Here is a 24,843-nt window from a genome sequence, read left to right as displayed (position 1 = left end):
TTTACATGTGTTAAAAGAGAACAAACCCAAACTTTACTCCTTAGTTGTTGGGATTTTCTCGCTGGCCGTGTTGCCCCTTCTCAGCATCTGTGGTCTGTGGCTAACGTTCCCAATCCAAAGTCCTGTATCCACCAGAGCAGTGCTTCCCAAACCACCTTTGGTAAAGAACCAGTTTTTGGTTTTGTTGTTCCCTTATTCCAATCCATTGTGGATGGATTCTTTTGTTAAAAAAAAAAAAAAATGAATAGCCAGCAAAGTTATCATGTAACTGGGTATCATGGCAGGGTCAAATTTCTGTAAAATTTTCTAAGTGCTATTTCTCATTTTCTGTGCTTATAGTAGATGAGCAACAGTTTGTTCCAGCGCTCCAACCACATTTTAAGTAGAACTGCTTTAGAGCACTAATTTTCAAATGTTTTTGACCCGCTGTAAGATCGACTTTCTTACATCATGATACAGAACATATATGCACGCATGCCTACGTCCATATAAAGACACACACACACACTGAAACCACTGGACTAGCAGCCACCTAAAAGCAGAGATTTTTCTTCTTTTTTGATGTCCGTTTCACTGATTGATGTCCAGTACCTAGCACATCTAGGCCTTCAGTTGATATTTGTTACCTGCATTTGTATAATTAAGTTTCACAGAACAGTACTTAACCCTGACTCTTTCTTAGATACACTGATGTTTTCAATTTTATTAAAATAAGTGCTGATTACAGTCTGTGAAATTTATTTCACTACCTTCTGATCTTATGGGTTGTGACCCATGGTTTATAAAACACTCCTCTAGACGTTAGGCAGTTTATGATCTTTTTTCCTCTCCTTCAGAGCATTAGGAGTCCTGGTCATGCTGTACTTAAGTGCTTGATTGCTAACTGGAAGGCGGACAGTTCCAACCCACCAGCCGCTCCACAGGAGAAAGATGTGATAATCTGCTCCCGTAAAGATTTACAGCCTTGGAAACCCTGTGGGGCAGTTCTCCTCTGTCCTATAAGGTCACTATGAGTCGTAATTGACTTGATGGCAACGGGCTCAGAGCACTGAGTATCATCCACCTTTGCCACTTACAGTGACATTGGGTGCTATGAGCTGAAATCTGTGTGACCACACCTAACAACAGCAATGCAAATTTGGGTCCATCATATCCCAGAATTGTTTACCTCTGGGCAGTGGTATGAGCAGCCAGCTAAGTCTGGCTTGGCAAGCCTGAGTAAGAAAATAGAGAACAGCTGAGTCTCTAGGCTTTTTAGAGCTAAAATGAAGGGAAGGGTGTGGTGAGGGTGAGAGTGGGTGGAAAAGGGAGAAGTTGAAACCTGCCCAGGCCTCCTGATGTTCCTCCATCACGCTACAAACTAAGTTTGCATATTATTAAGAATAACATTATTCCAAAGTAGCACACTTAATTTTCTTTATATACATCTTGATGAGCGTGAAAATTCCTTCTGTAAGACTGTGGATAGCAATGATAGTAATGATCAAACTTATCTAGATTTATCTTAAAAGATAAGATCCAGAGATGGGTTTTTGTCTTATGCAGCTAGGAGGAAGGTGGCTCCTTCAGCCAAACCAGGGAATATAGGAACTGGAACAGTCCTGGCATGAAGGTGTGCCTGTCAGAGGTGCCACTGGGACCTAGCACTGTGCTGCAAGCATTTAATGCCCACACACTGGATTCTGGGGAGCAGAGGCTAGAAACACAGTCTGTCTTTTCAAGAAGCTCACAGCTTAGTCATGAGGTAAATATTATATCAGTAGGGCCCTGGTGGAGGGCACAGGATACTCTGAGAGAGGTGAGTCAGGAAGGCCTTGGGGGAAAGGATGCCTGAGCTGAATCTTAAAAATATGTGTCCCAGGGCGCAGAAGGGTGGTCCAGGCAGGAAGAAGCATTATGTTTGATGGCACAGAGGTAGGAGTCTGTTCAGAGAAAGGCATGTTGTTCAGTATAGTGAGAGGCAGGCAAGGATGGCTGTCCTGTAGGTAGTTCACAATTTGGGTTAGGAACTGTGAGAGAGGTCACATGTGGTAATCCTAGTCAGGGCATAACAGGTGTTCAGTAAATACTTACTGGATCAGTGAGAGGCACACATGGGACCAACATGGATTTTGGACTCAAATATCACTTGTTGAATGCCCTTGGACAAGTTCCATAGCTTCTCTCTGTAGTCATACTAGTAGTTAATAAGAAAAGATACGGAGAGATGTGGCATTCTTTCAGTTTGTCACAAGGTTTTCAGATTTGCTGATGCAGTACATACCAGGTTTTCAAATAGCAGCAGCATCCCTTTATTCAAGAAGTAAAAGAGCTTGGCTTACTGTATGAACCTTTTTATTAACTCTATTCTAGCTATCATTCCTAAATATTAATAGCAGAGAGCCCTGAGAGACAAACCCTACCCTTCATTTCCTTTTACCTTGTCCTCTTTTTCCCTTGCTGCATCACTGATTTGAACACTTTCCAGCTTTACCTCATCTTCTTTTGTGGCTCTTCATCTGAGTGAACAAGAGAAATAACTGTTACTGATGCAAAGTCATTAATTAAAAAAAGTCAGTTGCTATCAAGTCGATTCTGACTCATGGCAACCCCATGTGTATCAGAGTAAAACTATGCTCCATAGGGTTTTCAGTGGCTGATTTTTCAGAAGTGGATTGCCAGACCTTTTTTCTGAGGTGCCTCTGGGTAGACTCGAACCTCCAACCTTTCTCCCTCTCTTATGCCCTGTCTTACAATTCTCTATCTGTGAGAGGCAGTTCTAGTTTCTGAGCATGTGTGTGCCTTTGTGTATGTTTTTGTTTATAAAAGTGGTTAAAATAACAAATGTTCTCTTTTTTGGTTTGTAAATATTTGGTGATCCCTTAGTATGCTTGAGGTTATGATAGAAAAATAAAATATTTAAGATATCCACGGCCAAGGGTGTTTGAAATTGTATAGTCTAAAGATTGATTTTAAAAAACTTTTAATTATTTTATTATAGAAAACTTTAGATATATAAAAATGTACATAAAATAGTATAATGTACCCCTGTGTACTCATCACCTACCTCTAAAAATTATCAACTCATGACGAGCCTTGTTTCATCTATGTTTACCATTGTTCTGCTCTTATTTATTATTTTGAAGCAAATTTCAGATGTCATACTTCATGTATGAATATTTCTCTCTAAAAATATGGACTATTAGACGATAACTATAATATCATGCTTTATTATAATTCCTTAATATCAAATATGTGATCAGTGTTCAAATGTTCCATCAATATAATAATTATTTTATAGTTTGAAACATTTTAGAAATGTATGCTATGACATTAACTATTACCCCTGCCGCTAACACCCCCACCCTTTTCTTCTCTCAACATGTCTCCTGTCCCCCGTCCCCACTTCTTATCAGTTAGTCATTACCCTTTTCAAATGACTCTGAATGAATGAATGAATTTTCCAGGGCTATTAGAGCAGATTGGAGGTAAAAAGGGTTTGGGATAATACAATTAGGGGAGAGAAAAATATGTGATGATAGATACATAGCAGAGGGCCTGAAAGCAAGGAGCCTTGTATATAATAATCTCTAAATTTAAAGTGTTGCAGATATAAGGGTTTAGTGGTTGAGGTTCAAAGGAAGAGATTCTTCAAGTTAAAACCTGATTTGCTCTTTTGGAACTCTTATTTTTGGATCAGAAATAAGAAGTGAAGGTGTAGGAAGAGGCAGGCTGCCCTTGTTTGCCTTGGTAGCCAGTTTCTACCAGGTCTGGGTAGGGCTTGTTGTTCCAAGGAAGAAAGACAGGCCTCTTAGACTCTATAGTACAGTGGTTGAGCGTACATCAGAATCACCTGGAGCGCCTAAAAACTCAGGTTGCTGGACGCTGTCCCTCAAGTTTCAGTAGGTCTTTGTGGGGCCTAAGGATTTGCAGCCAAACGTAGAGAGCCACTGACTTTGCTCTTTCCATTTTTAAGACATTTTATCTTTTCTAAAGTTGTATTGCAGTATACAGTGGAAATTGGTGTGTAATGTATTAATGTCCCAAGTCAGCATCTTGGGAAAAAAAAAACTGGTGAGAAATGTGTGAGTAATTTATGTGAAAATATATTTTGTTTTCATAATTACCACAAAATGATATGGTGTTCTGCTCGTCTTGGTAGAATAGAGTGTATGTAAACATTGTTTCTTTCTCTGGAAGGATTTCTTCTATTTTAAGTGTCTTAATCTCAGTGAATTGTATTTGTTTCTGGGCAAGAAGTTCCAGTTCACTTTCAAACCTAAATATTTTATACCTCTGGAAAGCTGAAAAGGCTAGGACAAATATCCTCACAAATGTTTAAAACAAACTTGCTAGTTTTCTTATGGACATTCTTTTCTTCTTCACAGAGAGGCTGGACAGCTAACCTGACTTAAAATACCAGTTAGCCAGAAACCCTGCAGAAAATTGTGATTTTTCTGCCAAACCTTTAGTCACCACACCCATTGCTGGAACTTTCTCTCCCTGATACTGTACCCTATTCAAACCTGCTCTAAAAGGGCCCTGACCAAGCTTGAAATATATCCTAAATCACTTACACTCAGCTTCCTTTAGGCTGTTTTTTTTGTTTTTCTTGGTCTTCAGGATATGAATGTTGTCTCAAGGAGAGGAGTCCTGGTGCTGCAGAGGTGAAATGCTTGGCTGCTAACCGAAAGCTTGCAGTTCAAATCCCCAGCCACTCCATGAGAGAAAGATGTGTCAGTCTGCTTCCATAAAGATTACATACAGCCTTGGAAACCCTGTGGGTCAGTTCCGCTCTGTCCTGTGGGGTTGTTATGAGTCAGAATTGACTTGATGGTAGTGGGTTTGTTTGTTTGTTTGGTTTATTCCCAGGAGACTGCCTTTCTAAGATTTTCCTACAATTTTTTTTACTAAGCTGTTGCAATAGGAAACCACTAGACAGAGGACTTCTGAAAAACAGATGAGCTTCTCTGTTTACATCACCCAACAAATAAGGGGCTTTTCCAGTTTGGATGGGGCTTAATTCCTTAGTTGTTGTGGGAGTTCTATTTCCTGGTCCTGACCAAGCTTGAAACATATCCTAAATCACTTACATACAGCTTCTCTTGGGTCATTTTTTTCCCCCTCTTGGTCCCTTACTAGAACACACGGATGATGTTAGCAAGTCAATCAAAGCAGTATAGATTGGCCACTTAGAATCCAGAGGTGAGTTTGTTATCTTGTGGAAATTATTGATATTGGGACTTTAACTTTCTAATAGTTTCGTCTACCCAAAAGACCAAACTATAATCAGCAGGTTGCTGGGTGAGCAGAGAATTAGAACTAAAGGAGCAGGATATTTTGGTGCATATAATTGGATAAATCATTATGCCTGATTTATGACATATTGTCATTATAGGTCCATGCATGTCCTACTTATATTCATCCATTTATTTTTTTAAAATAATTTTTATTGTGCTTTAAGTGAAAGTTTACAAATCAAGTCAGTCTCTCACATATAAGCTTATATACACATTACTCCATACTCCCACTTACTCTGCCCCTAATGAGTCAGCCTGCTCCCTCCTTCCAGTCTCTCCTTTGGTGACCGTTCTGCCCGTTTCTAACCCTCTCTACCCTCCCATCTCCCTTCCAGACAGGAGATGCCAACACAGTCTCAAGTGTCCACCTGATACAAGTAGCTCACTCCTCATCAGCATCTCTCTCCAACACATTGTCCAGTCCCTTCCATGTCTGATGAGTTGTCTTCGGGAATGGTTCCTGACCTGGGCCAACAGAAGGTTTGGGGACCATGACCGCCGGGATTCCTCTAGTCTCAGTCAGACCATTAAGTCTGGTCTTTTTATGAGAATTTGGGGTCTGCATCCCACTGTTCTCCTGCTCCCTCAGGGGTTCTCTGTTGTGCTCCCTGTCAGGGCAGTCATCGGTTGTAGCCAGGCACCATCTAGTTCTTTTGGTCTCAGGATGATGTAAGTCTCTAGTTCATGTGGCCCTTTCTGTCTCTTGGGCTCATAATTATCTTGTGACCTTGGTGTTCTTCATTCTCCTTTGTACCAGGTGGGTTGAGACCAATTGATGCATCTTAGATGGCTGCTTGTTAGCATTTAAGACCCCAGAGCCACTCTTCAAAGTGGGATGCAGAATGTTTTCTTAATAGAATTTATTTTGCCAATTGACTTAGATGTCCCCTGAAGCCACAGTCTCCAAACCCCCGCCCTTGCTCCGCTGACCGTCGAAGCATTCAATTTATCCCGGACAGTTGAGCTCACCTTCCCTGTATTGAGTATTGTCCTTCCCTTCACCTAAAGAAGTTCTTATCTACTATCTAATCAGTAAATAACCCTCTCCCACCCTCCCTCCCCCGTCTTGTAACTACAAAAGAACGTGTTCTTCTCAGTTTATACTATTTCCCAAGATCTTATAATAGTGGTCTTATGCAACATTTGTCCTTTTGCATCTGACTAATTTCCCTCAGCATAATGCCTTCCAGGTTCCTCCGTGTTATGAAATGTTTCACAGGTTCATCACTGTTCTTTATCGATGTGTAGTATTCCATTGTGTGAATATACCATAATTTATTTATCCATTCATCTGTTGATGGACACGTTGGTTGCTTCCAGCTTTTTGCTGTTGTAAACGGTGCTGCAGTAAACATGGTTGTGCATATATCTGTTAGTGTAAAGGCTCTTATTTCTCTAGGATATATTCCGAGGAGTAGGATTTTTTTTTTTTTAATGGTAGTTTTATTTCTAACTTTTTAAGGAAACACCAGATAGATTTCCAAAGTGGTTGTACCGTTTTACATTCCCACCAGCAGTGTATAAGAGTTCCAGTCTCTCTGCAGCCTCTCCAACATTTATTATTTTGTGTTTTTTGGATTAATGCCAGCCTTGTTGGAGTGAGATGGAATCTCATCGTAGTTTTAATTTGCATTTCCCTGATTCATCCATTTATTTCATTTAAAAAATATTTCATTTCTAATTTTTAACAATTATTTTTACTACTAATTTTTCTTTATTTGAGGTAAAATTTACATACAGTGAAATGCACAGATCTTAAATGTACAATTTGATTAATTTTGACAAATGTGTAAACTTGTATCACCAAAACCCCAATCAAGATATTGAACAGAAAGTCCCCCCAGTTTTCTTTCCACTCATTCACCACTTGCCACGGGGAATTATTGTTTTATTTTCTATCACCATAGGTTTTCCTGTTCTTAAATTTCGTATAAAAAGAGTCATAGTATGTACCATATGAACCTAGTGTGTACATGTTGCTGAAAAAAATTAGCATAGCACACTTATGAAAATACCCTCCAGGGGAAGGGCATGGTTGGCAAACATAGAAGGCATGCATTATTTGTGTGAAAATCAGTAGTCTTCTGTGTCTGACTTCTTTTGTGCAACATAATGTTGTATGTATCAGTAGCTCAGTCTTTTTTTATTGTGGAGTAGTATTCCATTGTATTAATATATCACAATTTGTTTCATTTGAATTTATTATAACACAAGTATGGGAGAAAGGCCAGGGGAATCTTGCTCTCAGATATATTTCCTCTCAGTTGCTGTCTGGTCAAATCTGACTCATGGCAATCCCATCTTTTTAAAGCATGAGGTTTTTTGAAGCTGTCTTTCCTTTTTTGGAAACTTTGAACCAATCATGAAAATTAGACTGCCTATAAAATAACTCAAGCCAGAGTCAAGGTCAGAATTTTAATAAATAGGGAGATTCTTTTCGTGGTGTTAGTACTTTATCACTTCAAGTTGCCTTTCTTATTCCTGTGTGAAGTTCTTTAAAACCCTTTTGAAATTTAGTGAGACTTATTTTGTGACTTTGCATACATGGCCTGTTCTTGTCACTACAACATGTGTATTTGTAAAGAATATATGTTTTGCATGTTGGTGTTTTGTTCTATAAATTCAGGTAGGCCAAGATGGTTGATTATGTTATTCAAATCTCTGATATTATTCCTGTTCTTGTTTTTTCCTAGTTTGTCTACCAACTCAAAAGATGATCGAAAAAGGAGAAATAAATGACAGATGGGACAAACAGAAAAAAATAACAGGACAATAGACTTAACCCCAATCATATTAACAATTATATTAAATATAAATGGATGAAATTTGTCTAATTATTCCTTAATTCTGTCAGCTTTTGCCTCATGTATTTTGAAGTGTGCAGAAACATTTGTGATTGCCATGCCTTCGTGATGAATTGACTCTTTTAACATTATCAAATGTCCTGCTTTATTTCCAGTGATGCTTGATTTGAAGTCTAGTTTTTCTTATGTTAATGTAACCACTCCTGCTTTCTTATGCTTTCTCATGCTTTCTCTGTACATGGCTTCTCATTTTCCATTCTTCTACATGTATATTTCTTTATACTTAAAGAACACCTCTTATAAACAATATATAAAAATATATATACTCAAGGTTTTTTGTATATGTGTGCTGGTGTGACAGACTCTGGCTTTTATTAAAATGTTCCATGTATATTTAATGTAATTATTTATATAGTTGAGTTTAAGTCTACCGTCTTGCCATTTGTTTTCTGTTTCTCTCATATGTCTGTATTACCTTCATCTCTGCCTTCTTGTGGATTGAGTATTAAGGTTGCCTTTCCTGTTCCTCCTCCCACCACTGCTACAGCCCAGACTGCTCTGTGGCTGCCACTGTGGGAAGAGCTATGGTCTCAGGCCTGGCCATAATGCACAGGCTGCCCTGGCCAAGTGGGGCAGTGGCCTCGCGGGGCATCCCCTTTGGTGCCGTGGCAGCATCTGCATGGTCCCTGCCAGAGGTGAGCACAGTGGGACAGGCATGTGTGGATGGGCGCAGGGATCCCTCCCTCCTGCCGCCCCAGGGCCTGGGTTGACACAGGATCCAGAGAGCTAGTGAGGGACATCTAGGATCTACAGTACTTACTAAAGTACCTCTGCTATGTCCTGTTCTCTGATCGGAATCTCTGAGCTCTGTTATAACCTTATGGGACCTTGGATGTTTGTGTGGTTGGACATTGCCCGGATGGACGTTATGCGGCACATACCTGTGTATCTTTGTTTTATAGTTTCAGTGGATTGCATTATATATTCTTAACTTATTATCCATCTATCATGAACTAGTATTAAACATCTTCATGTATAATGTAAGCATTCAACAATACTATACTTCCGCTTAACCCCCTTCTATCCTTTGCATTATTGTTGCCGTATATTTTACTACTCCATATACTAACAGCCTTACAGTATATTTTCCTCTTTAAATTGTCAATTGTATTTTAAAGTAAAAAAGAAAAGGAAAATGATTTAAAAAAAATTTTATAAACATATTTATATTTTCTGTGTTTACTATGTACTTTTCATTCCTTCATGTAGATTTAAGCTTCCACGTGGTATCCTTTCCATCCAATTTGAATAATTTATATATATATATATATATTTTTTTTAATAGTTTTCTTTTCGCTTCTAAGATTCTCAAACTGTTCACTCGTTATCATCATCTTTACCTTTTAAGGCCTTGAACATGTTTATCGTAAGCCCATTGCCATCAAATCAATTCTGACTCATAGCAACCTTACAGGATAGAGTAGAGCTGCCCCATAGGGTTTCCAAGGAGCCGCTGGTGAATTAGAACAGCCAGCCTTTTGGTTGGTAGCCTGAGCTCTTAACCACTGCATCACCAAAGCTCTGTATTTATTGTAACTACTTTAAAATCTTTGTCTGCTAGTACCCACATCCAGCTCATTTTGGGGCCTGTTTCTATTGATTGGAGTCCCTGGCTGGTGCAAATGGTTAATGCGTTTGGCTACTAACCGAAAGATTGGCAGTTTGAGTCCACCCAGAGGCACCTTGGAAAAAGACCTGATGATCTACTTCAAAAAATTAGCCTGTGAAAACCCTGTGAATCACAATGTTTCAATCCTGTTGTGTGCAGGGCTGACTCAATGGCAGCTAACAATGGTATGCCAGTTGGAGTCCTGGGTCATGCAAACAGTTGATGTGCTCAGTTGCTAACTGAAAGGTTGATAGTTGGAGTCTACCCAGAGAAAGGCTTGGCAGTCTGCTTCCCCAAAATCAGCCATTGAAAATCCCATGAAGCACAGTTCTACTCGGACACACATGGGCTTGCCATGAGTCAGAATTGACTCAGCAGCAACAGTTTCTTGTTTTGTTTTTGTAATGTCAGTCACTTCAGGGCACTGGTAATACATCATTGATCAAAACAGACAAAAAACAAAACGGCCTGCCCTCATGGAGCTTACTGTCTAGTAAATGGAAGACAGGCTATAAATGCAATTAGGAAATATGTATATAATACAGCAAAAATGGTGGAGGAAACGGAGCAGGACAAGGGGGTCAGGAGTTTGGAGGGATTTTCAAATTTTATGTCGTGATCAGGGAAAAATGACAGACCCAAAGGGCAAAGATCTCTTCAATAAGTTAAAAAAATAACAAAATAAAAAAACTAAACTCAGTGCCATTGAGTCGATTCTGACTTATAGCGACCCTATAGGACAGAGTAGAACTTCCCCATAGAGTTTCCAAGGAGCGCCTGGCAGATTTGAACTACTGACCCTTTGGTTAGCAGCCGTAGCACTTAACCACAACTCCACCAGGGTTTCCATAGGTGGTCTAGCTTTGTGGTACTCCAAGTTGCACTCAGCCGATCCTAGTCTACTACATAATAAGTGTAGCGATTGAGAGTATTTATAAACTTTTATAGCAATTTAATATTGTCACAATATTTTTATATATTAAAAGAAGTATTGGTTTTTAATGAATTAGGAAATTAAAAAAAAAAAACTGGTTCTTCATCAGTTTTTAAAGCCCAGTCTAGGTTGTCCCGTGCCTCTATATCATAGCATTTGAAAGTCTCGTTGAAAGAACAGAGAAGAAATAGATAACTACCTATCATACTTGTAAAAAATGCTTGTACTCTATGCAAAATACAGCTGCTAACAAAGACACATATTTTTCTGATTTTGTGAGGTGGTGAGAGTGTTTTTCTAACACGGGTATTACTCTGTTTTATTGGTATCCGCCATGTTTATAGCTAAGCCTGGCATGTGTCCATTTGTTTTTAATATGTGTATATCAGAGTATCTAGAGCTCTTTGAAGTGCTACTTTTAAAATGAAAGGGAGTAAAAGCCACTTAATTATATGAAATTCAGGTGGCTTGCATTCTTCGGCTTGATCCTTTGTGTTCTCCATTATCACATTCTGAGTTTTCCAGCACGAAGGCAGTTGTTGCTTTTGCACCCTGTCCCTTTGGACTGTGCAGTAGCTGAATGTGCAAGTAAGGTTTTGAAAACTGTCTGGGTTAAACCCCCACCCTCATTTTCCCCCACCCAGTGGTTTCTGAGTGGCTTTATACAAGTGCCTTGAGCATTTTTGTACTGTAGTTTTCCCACATAAAATGGTGGTGATAATTTACACCTTTTGAAGTGAGTAAATTTCTAGAAAACTCTTAGATGAAACTACTGTAAAATCAAAGTAAGATTTCACAGTGATTATATGGCATTTTACTAGATTGAATGCATAGTAGAGAACTGAGTGAGATGCTGTTTACTCGAACTGTACGTATATTTATGAACATAAAGTGGTAGGTGAGATCGGGCTGCTTAGAAACAGGACAAAGGTTTCTGTTAAACAGCATACTCTTTCTTTACCAGGTCATTGCTATACCACGGTTTCTGCAAAGAGGAGTCATCTTATTCAGGCCTGTTGGGAGAATATACATGGATGCTTAGTCTGCTACTTGAAATGTATTCATTAATGTTGAAAGTCACATAATCTTAACTTTTCCTTGTGAATGACCAAATTTTTTGCAAGAGTGATTTCAATATATTTTTTAATGCTGTTTTTAATAATTTATTTTTTTATTATTTTTTTAATTAACTTTTATTGAGCTTCAAGTGAACATTTACAAATCAAGTCAGACTGTCACATATAAGTTTATATACACCTTACTCCGTTCTCCCACTTGGTCTCCGCCTAATGAGTCAGCCCGTCCAGTCTCTCCTTTCGTGACAATTTTGCCAGCTTACAACTCTCTCTATCCTCCCATCCCCCTCCTCCCCCCCGACAGGAGATGCCAACACAGTCTCAAGTGTCCACCTGATATCATTAGCTCACTCTTCATCAGCATCTCTCTCCTACCCATTGTCCAGTCCCTTTCATGACTGTTGAGTTGTCTTCGGGAATGGTTCCTGTCCTGGGCCAACAGAAGGTTTGGGGACCATGACCGCCGGGATTCCTCTAGTCTCAGTCGGACCATTAAGTATGGTCTTTTTGTGAGAATTGCGGGTCTGCATCCCACTGATCTCCTGCTCCCTCAGGAGTTCTCTGTTGTGCTCCTTGCCAGGGCAGTCATCGGTTGTAGCCGGGCACCATCTAGTTCTTCTGGTCTCAGGATGGTGTAAGTCTCTAGTTCATGTGGCCCTTTCTGTCTCTTGGGCTCTTAGTTATCTTGTGACCTTGGTGTTCTTCATTCTCCTTTGATCCAGGTGGGTTGAGACCAATTGATGCATCTTAGATGGCCGCTTGTTAGCATTTAAGACCTCAATATATTTTTAAACAGGTAGAAAGATGAATAGATTCTGACACAATTTCAACATGAAATAGGCCCTGTGATCCTTCATTTATACTGTCAAAGTCTGTGAAAACACGGAGATTTATTGTTTCTGAACACTTGCCCAGATGAGATCAGATTAACAGAAGTTCGATATTGTAGTGGAAATTAGACAGATCTAGGTTAAAATGAGCTTTGTTATATTTACTTGCTGTGTGTTTATGCAAAACTCAACAAACGTCTTTGGTCTTTATCTATAAAATGAAGATAAATATATCCATTTTATAGAGTTGTCACGATTAAAGATTATGGATAAATTATATGAATGTATAGAGACCATTGTAGGCACTCAATACATGGTAGGTATTGTTACATTGGAGCCCTGGTGGTGAAGTGGTTAAGAGTTTGGCTGCTAACCAAAAGGCTGGCAGTTCGAACTCACCACTGCTTCTTGGAAACCCAATGGGGCAGTTCTGTTCTGCTCTGTCCTGTAGGGTCACTGTGAGTCGGAATTGACTTGATGGCAATGGGTTTATTGTTACATTCTAAAATACCAGTATGTTTGTATATGCGTGTGTTTAGTATATATGTGAGTGAAGCTGTTTTCTTAGACAGATCTTATGGTAAACCCTAATACAAGGGAAAAAACCAAAACCAAACCCATCGCTGTCGAGTCGATTCTAACTCATAGTGACCCTGTAGGACAGAGTAGAACTGCCCCATAGGGTTTATGAGGAGCAGCTGGTAGGTTCTAACTGCCGACCTTTTGGTTAGCACCCGAGGTCTTAACCATTGCACCACTGGTGCTCCAATAAAAGGGAAGGGGTAGCAAAGTTAAGATAGCAGAGATTGAGTGGGGCTGGTGCAAGGAGAAGGAAGTCTTGTCTACTCAGCAGTCATGGTCCTCAGCAAGATTCCATAGCCATTCCCAAAGCACTTCAGAGAGTCCTAGAGCTCTACAGAATATAGCGTGAAAAGCATTCTATTGAGTTTTAAATACCTTGAGTACAAGGACTGAAACTTTAACTGATACAGATGTAGCCTGTGGTCTTGCAGTACAGTAGATGCTTGACCACGGCTTGTTGAATGATTCAGTTAACTCAGCTTAACTACTTTAGAAGTCCTGTCTTCAGATATGACTGCTAAGTGGAGTTATAATTTGAAGTTGAATTAGCAAACCTGCTAGCAATAGCAAGCATGTGTTATTTAAAGGATGTAATAATAACATCATTATTTTTTCAGATCTAGGTTGGAATTTGCCATTGAAATATAAGAAAATGATGAGTGATGCAAGTGACATGTTGGCTGCAGCGTTGGAACAGATGGACGGTATTATAGCAGGTAATCCACGTCTTCCAGAAGCTGGAATCATGGCATGTACTCAGCTCTCTTGGCTTTTTCATTACAACTCTCTTATTATCTTCCTATCTTCTTTCTTGTTTCTGTGTTTTGACTCTCTCCAGTGCCTTTAGGTTCCCTATGGTTTCATCTTTTCTGCCCTTTTCCATTCTATACCAGAATTATCCTCAAGCATTAGTTTAAAATCCAAAATCCAATTAAAATCCAATTCCACCCTAGCTTCTGATCAATGATAAAGAATCTGCATCTTGATGATTCTGGTACAGTGGTCTGTGGGCTGCGCCTGGAAGGACACTTCTTTACCTAGTATCTATGAATGTTCTGATCTGCTTCCTTGAACTCAACATTCACTTTTCCTTCAGTGACTCTCTCATCCATATCTTTGACTTTCCCAATTCTTTGCTAAGCTTCAAAATTCTTTGCTATCTCTAACTGCCAACCAGATATCTCTCCTGAAATGTCCTGTAGGTACATCACTGTCATCATTTAACACATTAAGGTCGTTATCTTTCCTTGGAAGCCTTTCTGTTGGTCTTTATCTTAGCTAATTTCATAACCCTTCATCCACATAGTTTCTTAAACAAGAAATTTAAGTCGTTCCAGATACTTTTGTCCCTCATGCTCCACATTTAATTAATCGAATTCTAACATTTCTACCTCCTCCTAAAATTCTGCCTTTTCTTTTTATCCTTTCTAGAATCTGTCCTGTCTGTGCTACCATTGTCTTGGCTTGTCCAAGACACCCACCCACTCGATGTCCGGATATTCTGGCTTTTCCACTCTAGTCCATTCTTTCCTAGACCACCAGACATCACTTTCTAAAACACAGACTTGGTTGGATTACTCCCTGGTTAAGAATCGTCAACAGTTTTCTATTGTGACAGCAGAGCAAAGATCACTACATCCTTGTTTGCTTCTCATGGCAGAGGGGGTGACAAGTAGGTGACCCCCTTGCAGTGGTGGCTTCTCCTGAGGAAAGTGGCATGTCATAGTTTGACCTTATCTGTTATACTCTGTCCTAGAGACCAGACTTCAGTTGAATCTCCTTTGCATATTAGACTGCACATTGAATACTGTATTCAGTTTTTGGAATATTGTTTTCAAAGGGTTATTGGCAAGCTAAAAGTTGTCTAGAGGTGGCAAACATGATGGTGAAGAATAAAACAGTCACATCAGTAAAGATCATTTGAAGGAACTAGTTAAATGTAATCTAGAAAACTGTTCTTACTTGGGGCATGATATATGTTTTCAAACATTGAAGGACTATTTTGTGGAAGAGAGATTGAACTGACTCTTTTAGGATATCTGAAAATATAACTAGAATCAATTCTAGGCTCTTGCCAGAGAGTATAACCTTACATTCTTAGCAAAACTCTGGTTGAGAGAAGTGATTTTCTGGAGCATTATTTGAAGGATTTACGATTTATATATTCTCCTAGATTTTTTTTTTTTTTTTTCCTAGATGCCTTGTCGTGGAGGGATATGGGCATATATATTTATAGTAATCTCGTCAGTAATGCTAATGCTTAAGAACCACTGGAATGGGACTTGTATGTTTTAGTAAACAAGTAGTTTGTATATTTGACACATCAGAATGGGCTATGGATTAGCAGTGTGAATTTAAGTAGTAGAATGGTTTCATTGGAAGTAATAGAAAGCTAACTATATAAATGTTTTAACTATAAAACTAACCGTATAACTATTGTTAAAAAAAAGCTGACATTAACAGTAGCCTTTGAGGTTTAGGCTGCAAACAAAATCATGGGGAAAAGTATTTATACAAACATGCTAACACACACATACACATGTAATTCATTGAACTTCTTCAGAGATTAAATTCTGGTAAATTAACTGGAAACTGGCCTTCTTTTCTTACCTTTGAAATTATGCTATGCAGTTTCCACTTCAATGTGTAACTTTTTTAAAAGAGTTTAAAGACTTCATGGTCCCTAAAATTTGTGTTTTCTGGAATGCGTAGCTCCATACAAACTGACCTGCCTCCTTCCGTCAGAGGTTTTCAGGTAGAGGCCAGTGTACTTCTTGCCAAAACCCACCGTACCTTTTTTCTGCTTAACAGTTGGCCTTTCTGTTAGGGATTGGACTATTGATTACAGCTGATTCTCATTGTTCATGTAGTTATGTTCTGTAAATTCCTACGAACGTTGAATTAGTGAATACCAAACCAGGGTTGTACACTGAGCTCCTCAAATTTTTTGCCGCTCTCTGAGTGGACGTATCTGTGAATGACCACGAAAGCACCATGGGTATTGATTTTGGGGTTACAGATAAATTTTAGTGAGTAGGCCAGTTGGCAAATATGAAATAATGAGGATGGACTGTATATGGTATATTTTTGTACCATATAACTATGGTGTGGAGGGGGATTTACATGATTGAATTATTATCTGACCCCCCCCCCCCGTGTTTTTTTCCCATTCTTTGTTTTGGTTTGATTGTTCCTTATTGTTATTAAACTTGTTTACTATCTTTAGCTCTTGCGTTTTATCTAATGTAAACCCCATTGCTTTCCTTGTGATATTTTTAACCTAGGTTCTAAGGCCCTGGAATATTCTAATGGGATTTTTGATTGCCAGTCTCCCACCTCCCCATTCATGGGAAGCTTGCGAGCACTGCACCTTGTGGAGGACCTGCGTGGATTGTTGGAGATGATGGAAACAGATGAGAAAGAAGGCTTGAGGTGCCAGATTCCAGATTCAACAGCAGAAACGCTGATGGAATGGCTTCAGAGCCAAATGGTAGGTGTCTCTGCATATTAAAAGCCCCATGCTGTGAATCTTTTGTCACTTATTCTAAAATTTAGAGGCTAGAATAGCTGATTAGAACAAGAAAAAAAAAATTATAGTACAACAGCTTTGTTTTAATTTTATCCTTTATGTGATCCCAGTTCCCTTTTCACTCTAAGGAAAATTTTTTAAAGTGCTGTTAGGCCGCCTGATTCTGCCCATAAAAGTGGACTAGCTTTTAGATTGTGTCTGAGTGACCTACTGTGGCTAAAACAAATAGTGCCATAAGGGACAAAGTTTGCACATAATAGATACTTTCTTAGTAATATTGGGAAGTTTACTGTAAAGGGACTGAGAGCAATTCTTTTTTTTTTTAAATTAACATCTTGCATTCCTGTGGTACATTTGTTACAGTTGATGAACTGATACATGATTATTAACTAAAGACCTTAGTTTACTTTAAGGTCCACTCTTTGTGTTGTAGAGTCCTGTGGGTTTTGACAATCAGGCAGAATATTTTTTTTGGTGGCAATAATATACAACCAAACATACCTCCATTCACAATTTCTACATGAACAGTTCAATGACACTGGTTACATACTTAACATTGTGTCACCAGTCTCACTATCTATACCCATATTGGGAACCCTGGTGGTGCAGTGATTAAGAGCTCAGCTGCTAACCAAAAGGTGGGCAGTTAGAATCCCTCAGCTGCTCCTTGGAAACCCTGTGGGGTAGTTCTATTCTGTCCTATAGGGTTGCTATGAATATGGAGCTCTGGTGGCACAGTGGTTAAGAGCCTGGCTGCTAACCAAAAAGTCGGGAGTTTGAATCCATCAGCTGCTCCCTGGAAACCCTATGGGGTAGTTCTATTCTGCCCTGTGTTGTTACTCTGAGTCAAAATCAACTCAACAGCAGTGGGTTTTTTTTTTTTTTTTAATACCTATATTGCCTCATCGCCACTAATTTAGCTGTCTGTCCATTAAAGTTCTCATCTGTATCTATATGAGTTCAAATTGACAGCAGTTAACCCAATAGCCATTCTAGATGGAAAAGCATAATGAATAGATAATAGAGGCTTATAGGAGTATTTGATGTAAAGTGCCATCTAGTGGTTCTTGGCAATCATTTCAATTCCGGTGCACACGTTAAGTTGTGGAGGTGGATTTTAAATGGTGCCCTTACTCACAGAACAGCAAGGCCTGTTCTAGGCATCCTTCTCAAAAACAGATGGCATGACAGAGCTGCCCTTTCTCTAATCACATTGGTAAATGCCCTGGTTTTAATATGTATCGAACACATAAAATGTAAAGAAGGTTACAAAAGCATATTCAAAGGAGAAGATAGAAAAGATGGCAGTTTGTAAGTATTTAAAGAAATCTTCAGTAAGATGCATTACTATGCTTATGAATTAGTTGTGTTTATAGAAAAGCTAATGCAAATCGTATGAAAGAATTAGGACCTGTTTTTGGATCTCTGGTGGAAATGGAAACTATTTGCTTTGGGAGCCTTAATAGTACCTCCTATAGCTAATTTTTTTTATAGCTAATGCGTTTTTGTGTGATATAACACAAATCCTGGTGTTCCTACCAGTCTTCTCGTGAATGTTCTTTTGTTCCCATCCACCTTACCTCTGTATTCTGAGTGCAAATAGTACAATCGATCTTTTAGTGGTGGTGTCCCTACATAAACTTGACAATTGTAGATATTTTTTATTACATGGTGCCTCATTATTCAATTCTGCAAGCTTCCCCTCTACAGATTTAAGGATCCAAGTTTGCTGACTTCTTGGGGATTGCTTCATGCTCTGAATATAGGTGTTTAGATGCATTTTTTCCTAGCCTCTGTCTACTTCCTTCTCATCCCTTCTATACCCCATATTTTTCTGACCATTCATTATAAAGTGGGAAAGAGATTTTCTGTTGAAAAAGAATCTGTTTCTAACCCATATCCAGAGGCCACCAAGCTAGCCATAGCAGAAGGGTACCTATGGTTGCATTTTTGACTTGTATCTGAAATATATTTATTAACATGCACTCAGTCTGTTCTATTAAAGTATTTCTGGAAAAGATAAAAGGTGATGATGATGGTATCTGGCTATAAGTCAGATCATGTCACTTATTCCTTTTTGACATGTCTCCAGTGCCTTCTCCCCTTACTCAAGAGTAACAAAGCGTGTTATTTCTATCTTAGCACTTACCACGTTCTTACATGCTGTGTTTTTTGCCATGTTTATATTTATATCATTTATGTTCTGTCTCTGCAACTGGACTGTAAACATCATAAATCAGGAATTTTTGCCTTGTTTAAAAACAAAACAGCTCACTCTATTCCTGGTGCCGAGAATAATGCCCGGCATATAGTAGATGATACTCAGTAATTACGTTTGTGATGATGTTTCACAAATGATAAAATCAGATTCACATTTGAGTGAACTGAAGTTGTTTGTTGTGTTAAATTTATTCCTTGGGTGGATAATAACTTGTTGGCTTGTGGTTTCGTTTGCTCCCTGTTTTAATATTTAATGTCTTAAAATGAAGTATCCACAAAATGGCAAATACTTTACACAACTTTTTAAGATTCCGTTTTCATCCAAAAGCAATAACACAACAAACAAACAAACAAAAAACCCAAGATGTTGATCCAGAGATAATTCTTTTTGGCACCCATTTTTTGTTGTTGTTGTTGCTGTTAAACTTGTTCTATGTCTGTCTAGTCTTCCGTCTTGACTCTTGCCCGTCCAAATTAAGTGTGCTTTTTTTTTTTTTTTCAAACACACTGTGAGTGAAAGAAGATGGCAAAGGGCAAAAAGTAAACTGGGAAAGAGAAAGCAGGAATGATTGGTGAAAAATGAGTAGTTTGAGTACATCTGCTGTGGTAACTTTATTTTTAGCACCAAAAGAGAACTTGAACCAGTTTCAAGAATCCAACATGTAGAAAGTCTTATGCTTATAACTTAATGATTTGCTGATAATGGTAGATTTCTCCCATTTTAATATTTCTGAAGTTACAATGTGTTTTATGTTCTAAAAAGTGAGATGTATACAAATTTTAGCTGGGATCTTTTTAAAATTAATAGTGTGACAAAAACTGATGGCATCTTAGAAACGAAGAAAGAGTATCCTAGCAAATTCCCTCTATATGTATATGAGGAAATTGCTAAAATAACAAATAAGGAAGTTCTGGTGTAGAAAAGCTGTAGAATGATGAAGGCGGCAGGATTTTATCTTAGTGGTTACAAATGCAGGCTCTGGAGATAGCAGACCTGAATTTTAATATTGGCTGTGACTCTTAGAAGCCTGTATGATTTTGGGAATGTTTCTTAAGCTCTGTGCTTCAGTTTCCTCATCTATCAAATGGGGTTGATGGTATGTGCCACACAGAATTGTGAGGCTCCTACAAGCTAATATATGTTGAGTGTTTGTCAAAGAGCCTGGCAGATAGCTAATTATAAAGGGAATACTGTGGAAAACATTTAACTGGTTACCTTTCCAGTGGGGGAAGGAAGGGCCCCGTTACAAAGGGGAGTTTTGTTACAAATTCCACACACCTACTTCATTTCTTGTGAGAAAAGGGTACAGAAATGTGGAGAAGCTCCCAATTTTGGAAAAGGACTTGTTAATGATACCAATTACATAATTACGGTTTCATTCGTGTTTAATGATAGCAGACTCTAGAGTCTGTGTACTTAGGCCGATATTAATCTTCTCATCAGTGTAACTGGACATTTCTAGCCAAAACATTCTGATTATTATTTTGCCTAGGCCGAGGAGATCCACAGGTTTCCTGTAGGATGTAGGTTATCCCTTCACTACTAATTTTTGCTGTTTGTTTAATACTTTCATTTTATCAGACGTGGGCAGCCACGAATCAGAATCAACAGCAATTTTTTTTTTTGAGGGGGCACTGGTGGGAAAGTAAGAGAAAAGAAAATAGTAATACTAGTAGCCTATTACATTGAAAGGCTATTCAGTTTATAAGAATGATTTTGTTTTAATAGCATAGCTATAACTGCAGACTTCTAAAAATGAACAAATTCATTTTAAAATCAGAAGTTTTCTCCTGTGGCAAAAAAAAAAAAAAAAAAACTACTGAACAGGACATATTCATTTAGCTCATTCCAGGCAAGAGTCTCTGTTTTGATTTTGAAATGTTATCATGCGTTAAATGATGGAGAGTTATGTGCTTTATTAAGCTCTAAGTTTAAGAGGGAAAATGGAAAAATATGTCTAGTTGTTTGAGCCAAGTGGATAATTTTGTTTACTTTAGGTCTAATGTGATAAGTTACCCTAGAACATGCTTTTAATGCTTCCCCAATAGATAAAGCTAAGGATTATGACCTTGATCCACATCTGAGAGGGATCAGGTAATGAAATCCCAAAAGTGATTATTTAGCAGTTTTAATTAAGAGGCAATCCCAAAGTTAGCACAAATTAAAAAAATATAATTTTCAACTAAGGGAGTAAAAACACTGATAGACATCATGACCTGTGACATATATAGAGTGTAAATGGGGAAAGTAAGCATTCTTGACTGACTTCTGATCTGGTAAGTTACCGTAATACATTCGTATCTATTCCTACGTTAAAAAAAAAAGGTAATATTAATTTAAAATGTACATTTTAAAAGGTTTCCGTAAAAATGTGAAAGACTCATGATTTGAAGAGTTCAAACGTGGGTCACGTTTTCTCCAAAGCCTCTGGCTGTTCTCCCCAAGTTGCTGACTCCCTGCCACACCGTCCATTCCAATCCCTCCATCCTCCGGTCCCTGCTATTCTCTGATTATCTTCTCTTTTCATGTGAGCCTTCAGGGAATGTTGTGTCAGGCCATGGCAAATAAGGTACACCCTCAGATTTCTCCCATATGTGGTCACAACTGTCTGAGTTATGCAGTGCCTTACTGAGACATCCTGGCTAAAATTAAAGCAGCTTCCCCCATGACTTCTGGTAAACCACATGAAGCATGTCCACAGGTACAGGAAAACGAATGACCCAGTCAGCTGAATTCCCACTGGAGGGAAGCCAGTGCGGAGTGATAAGAGGTGCAATTTTATTGGAATCCCTATTTGTTAGCACTGAATTGAAAGAGATTTCATTGTTCTTTTTTGAAAATGAGTTAAGAAGGAATATGTGGTAAGAAAAATAGAGACAGAATTTTTTCTTGATCTTACGTTATCTTTCCTAAAGTAGAAGATTGATTCTTTTTCTGTATCTGAATGCCTGAGTAACCTGTCTGTCACATAGTCGTTGTTAGTTACCTTTAAGTCAGCCCCAACTTCCTAGGAACACTGTATACAACAGAACAAAATGTTGCCTGATCTGCCACCATCTTCATGATTACTGGTATGCTTGTGTCCATCATTGAGGTCACTTAGCACTTTCCAATGTAGGAGGCTCATCTTCCAGCACTATACTGTACAGTATTCTGTCACATGGTTGGCTTTCAATAAATAGTGAATAAATGAATGACTGATGGGTGAATGAATGAATATGCTACTAGAATGGAACTGGGGCTTAGCTTTTAGGCGTACTGGAACCTATTTTTTATCCTGTAACTCAGGGGACATTGGGGTATACGAATATTCTGTGACCAGAATAATGTCATAGTCTCAACATAGACCCCTCTCCTCACTGGAGAAGCTTCAGGGAGCACGATGAGATGCATGAGGAGGGGCCGGAGTCCATCTTCCCTGAAAGATCCTTTTAAGAGACTCTAAAGAAATCTAATTCCTTCACCCTGTAATGACTGTGAGTACACAACTGAGGAAGTGCGGTGTATTTGGGATAACCACTGTATTTTGGCAGTTGTTTTTTTGGCAAAAGAATACCCAAATGCTCCAAGGGAAGGTCTTTCAAGATATTTCTAATGAGACTGGCAGATGAAAGCGCTTGGCATCTGCTGCTCTAACCAGCATTTCAGCTGTAGTTAAGCTTTTGGAGTATTAAGTCCTGGAGGTTGGCCTACTACTGTGATGGTCCTTACTCCAGAACACCTGCTTTCTCTCTAGTTGGCTGTTTCATTAAGAAGATGCTTTCTGTTTCTTGAAAATAAGCACCGTACAAAAATTAATTAAAAAATAAAACAAACATTGAGAAAAATAAAACCCTGAAATAAAAGCCATAGGCTTTTTTTGACCACATCTGCAGTTTTAACTGTGAAGGTACAGAATGTATTTATATTCAGGCTTATTCTGAGTTTGATCTTGGTTCACTTTCTGACAGCATTTAATAAAGTAATATCTTTACCAGAAAAGGGCCTTGATTGAATTTCTTGAGTGTGATGAAGTGTGTGTGAGATTTTGTTTTGTTTTTCTTTTCAAGCAGAGGTCATGAGATTTTGAAAAAATAGTGGGCTCTGAAGAGTTTGTCCTTGGGATCTTATTTCCTCTTTTCAGTAGCAATAGAATTTTAGGAGCGAGAAAGGAAGTGGACTGTTTGCAAGATTATTGACTCAGAGTCAAAAGTGCTGTTCAGTACACCAGGGGCACTGATCAGTCAGAGGGGATGCCAGGATGTGGACTGGTGTTACCTACAGCCCAAGGGGAGTCTCACCTGGCTCATTCCATCACGTCGGGTGCGAGGACAGGGGAGCAGAGCATGTGCCTCTGCTTGGTGACTTGATTTTCAACACTGTTGTTATCATATCCTTTCACTCAATTTGGCCTTATTGTAGTGTTCGACCCAAGTGAAATGTGACTGATATTCCTGGCTCAAGGGCCCAAGACTTGTCTCCATCTCATCTCCTAATGCATTGTCTAGTGGAGAGCAGGCATGCAATAAACATTTGCATGCAGGTTAGTGATAGAAGGATATGGGAGACCTTACCGTTAGTTATTTCTTTTGGTAGCTAGAGATAAGATTTAATTAAAGGAGCTTTAGTAGACTTAGCCTCACTTTTCCTTTCTTGATACTGCATTTTTAAAAACAGAATCGGGAAATCAAGACTGTGTGACAGTTTTTAAAACTTTTTTTGAAAATAAGTGCATTGGCTGCGTGGAATTGTGTGAGTTGTATGTATTTTTGTATAAGTAATGGTATTAGTCCAAATATTTCACATTTCTTGTCCTTACAAAATTGGACTGATTTTCTCTTCCTCATTTTAATTTAGCTACTCACCATTCTAATTTGGAAATACTATATTCAAAATGAACATCTGTGTTTCAGAATGAATGAGTGTAATTGTAGGAAATCACTGCTTTTATATATATATATATATATATAAATATATATATATAATTTTTTTTTTTTTTATTTAGACAGGCCAAAGAGCTCAGGAAAGAAGAACAAAGCAAAGTGAAGGTTGGGGAAAGAGGGCAGACAACTGTAGACTAATGCAGACCAAGAGAACCAAGAAAATCAAAGGAAAACACAACAGGATGCTTTAAATAAAAGTAATGGATGAAAGGAGCTCTGGTGGCACAGTGGTTAAGTACTCAGGTACTAACCAAAATATCGACAGCTCAAACCCACCAGCTGCTCCGCGGGAGAAAGACGTGGCAGTCTGCTTTCGTAAAGATTACAGCCTTGGAAATCTTATGGGGCAGCTCTACAATGCCTTATAGGGTTGCTATGAGTCAGAATCAACTCAATGACAATGTGTTTGGTTTGGTTTTAATGCATGAAAGGCTCCTAACCAAAAAAACCAAACCCACTGCCATTGAGTTGATTTCAACTCATAGTGACACTATAGGACAGAGGAGAACTGCCCTGTAGAGTTTCCAAGGAACACCTGGTGGATTCTGACTGCCAGCCTCTTGGTTAGCAGCCATAGTACTTAACCACTAAGCCACGAGGGTTTCCAAAAAGCTCCTACCTACCATTAATTATTAGCTATTGAAACTAAATGATGGATACAGGAGATTTCATTGTACTAGCCTTTCTACTTTTATAAGAGAAAATACTGCCGTTTATTACGTCTAGGTATGGATGCATGGGTGATTATCATAATTTTCTTAGTTCTTGCTTGTGCCTTTGTAATATTGGATAGTTAAAAGGAAATTGACTGAAAAGAAGAGCTACCCCTTAGCTGGTGATGGGTAAAGTAGGTGGTACTCTAGCATTATATGTAGCCCCTACCGTGGAGTTCAGGCAATTTACATTCCTAGGTGTGGTTCCTGACTAGCTCTAAGGATCCTGTAATTCTATGAAGAATAAGCTTTTTAGACATGTTTCTCCCGTCATGCCAGGGAAA

At 38.7% G+C, this 24,843-nt stretch overlaps 1 protein-coding gene across 10 annotated transcripts in view; it reads left to right on the top strand.

Moving 5' to 3' along the window:
- The window catches only part of PPFIBP1 (PPFIA binding protein 1), a 211,604-nt gene that overhangs the window by 130,080 nt on the left and 56,681 nt on the right, over positions 1-24,843 (top strand). For 9 of the 10 annotated variants that reach the window (XM_023555025.2, XM_023555018.2, XM_010595565.3 and 6 more), the window contains 2 exons: positions 13,792-13,890; positions 16,459-16,664. In XM_023555025.2, coding sequence (XP_023410793.1) covers positions 13,792-13,890; positions 16,459-16,664 — 305 coding nt within the window. Of the gene's footprint in view, positions 1-4,640; positions 4,764-13,791; positions 13,891-16,458; positions 16,665-24,843 lie in introns of those variants that run through there. The other variant, XM_010595574.3, reaches the window with a different exon arrangement.

Source organism: Loxodonta africana, chromosome 4 (assembly GCF_030014295.1).
Source record: "Loxodonta africana isolate mLoxAfr1 chromosome 4, mLoxAfr1.hap2, whole genome shotgun sequence".
In the NCBI taxonomy this organism is placed as follows: domain Eukaryota; kingdom Metazoa; phylum Chordata; class Mammalia; order Proboscidea; family Elephantidae; genus Loxodonta; species Loxodonta africana.
This window is presented reverse-complemented; position numbering and strand designations above follow the sequence as displayed.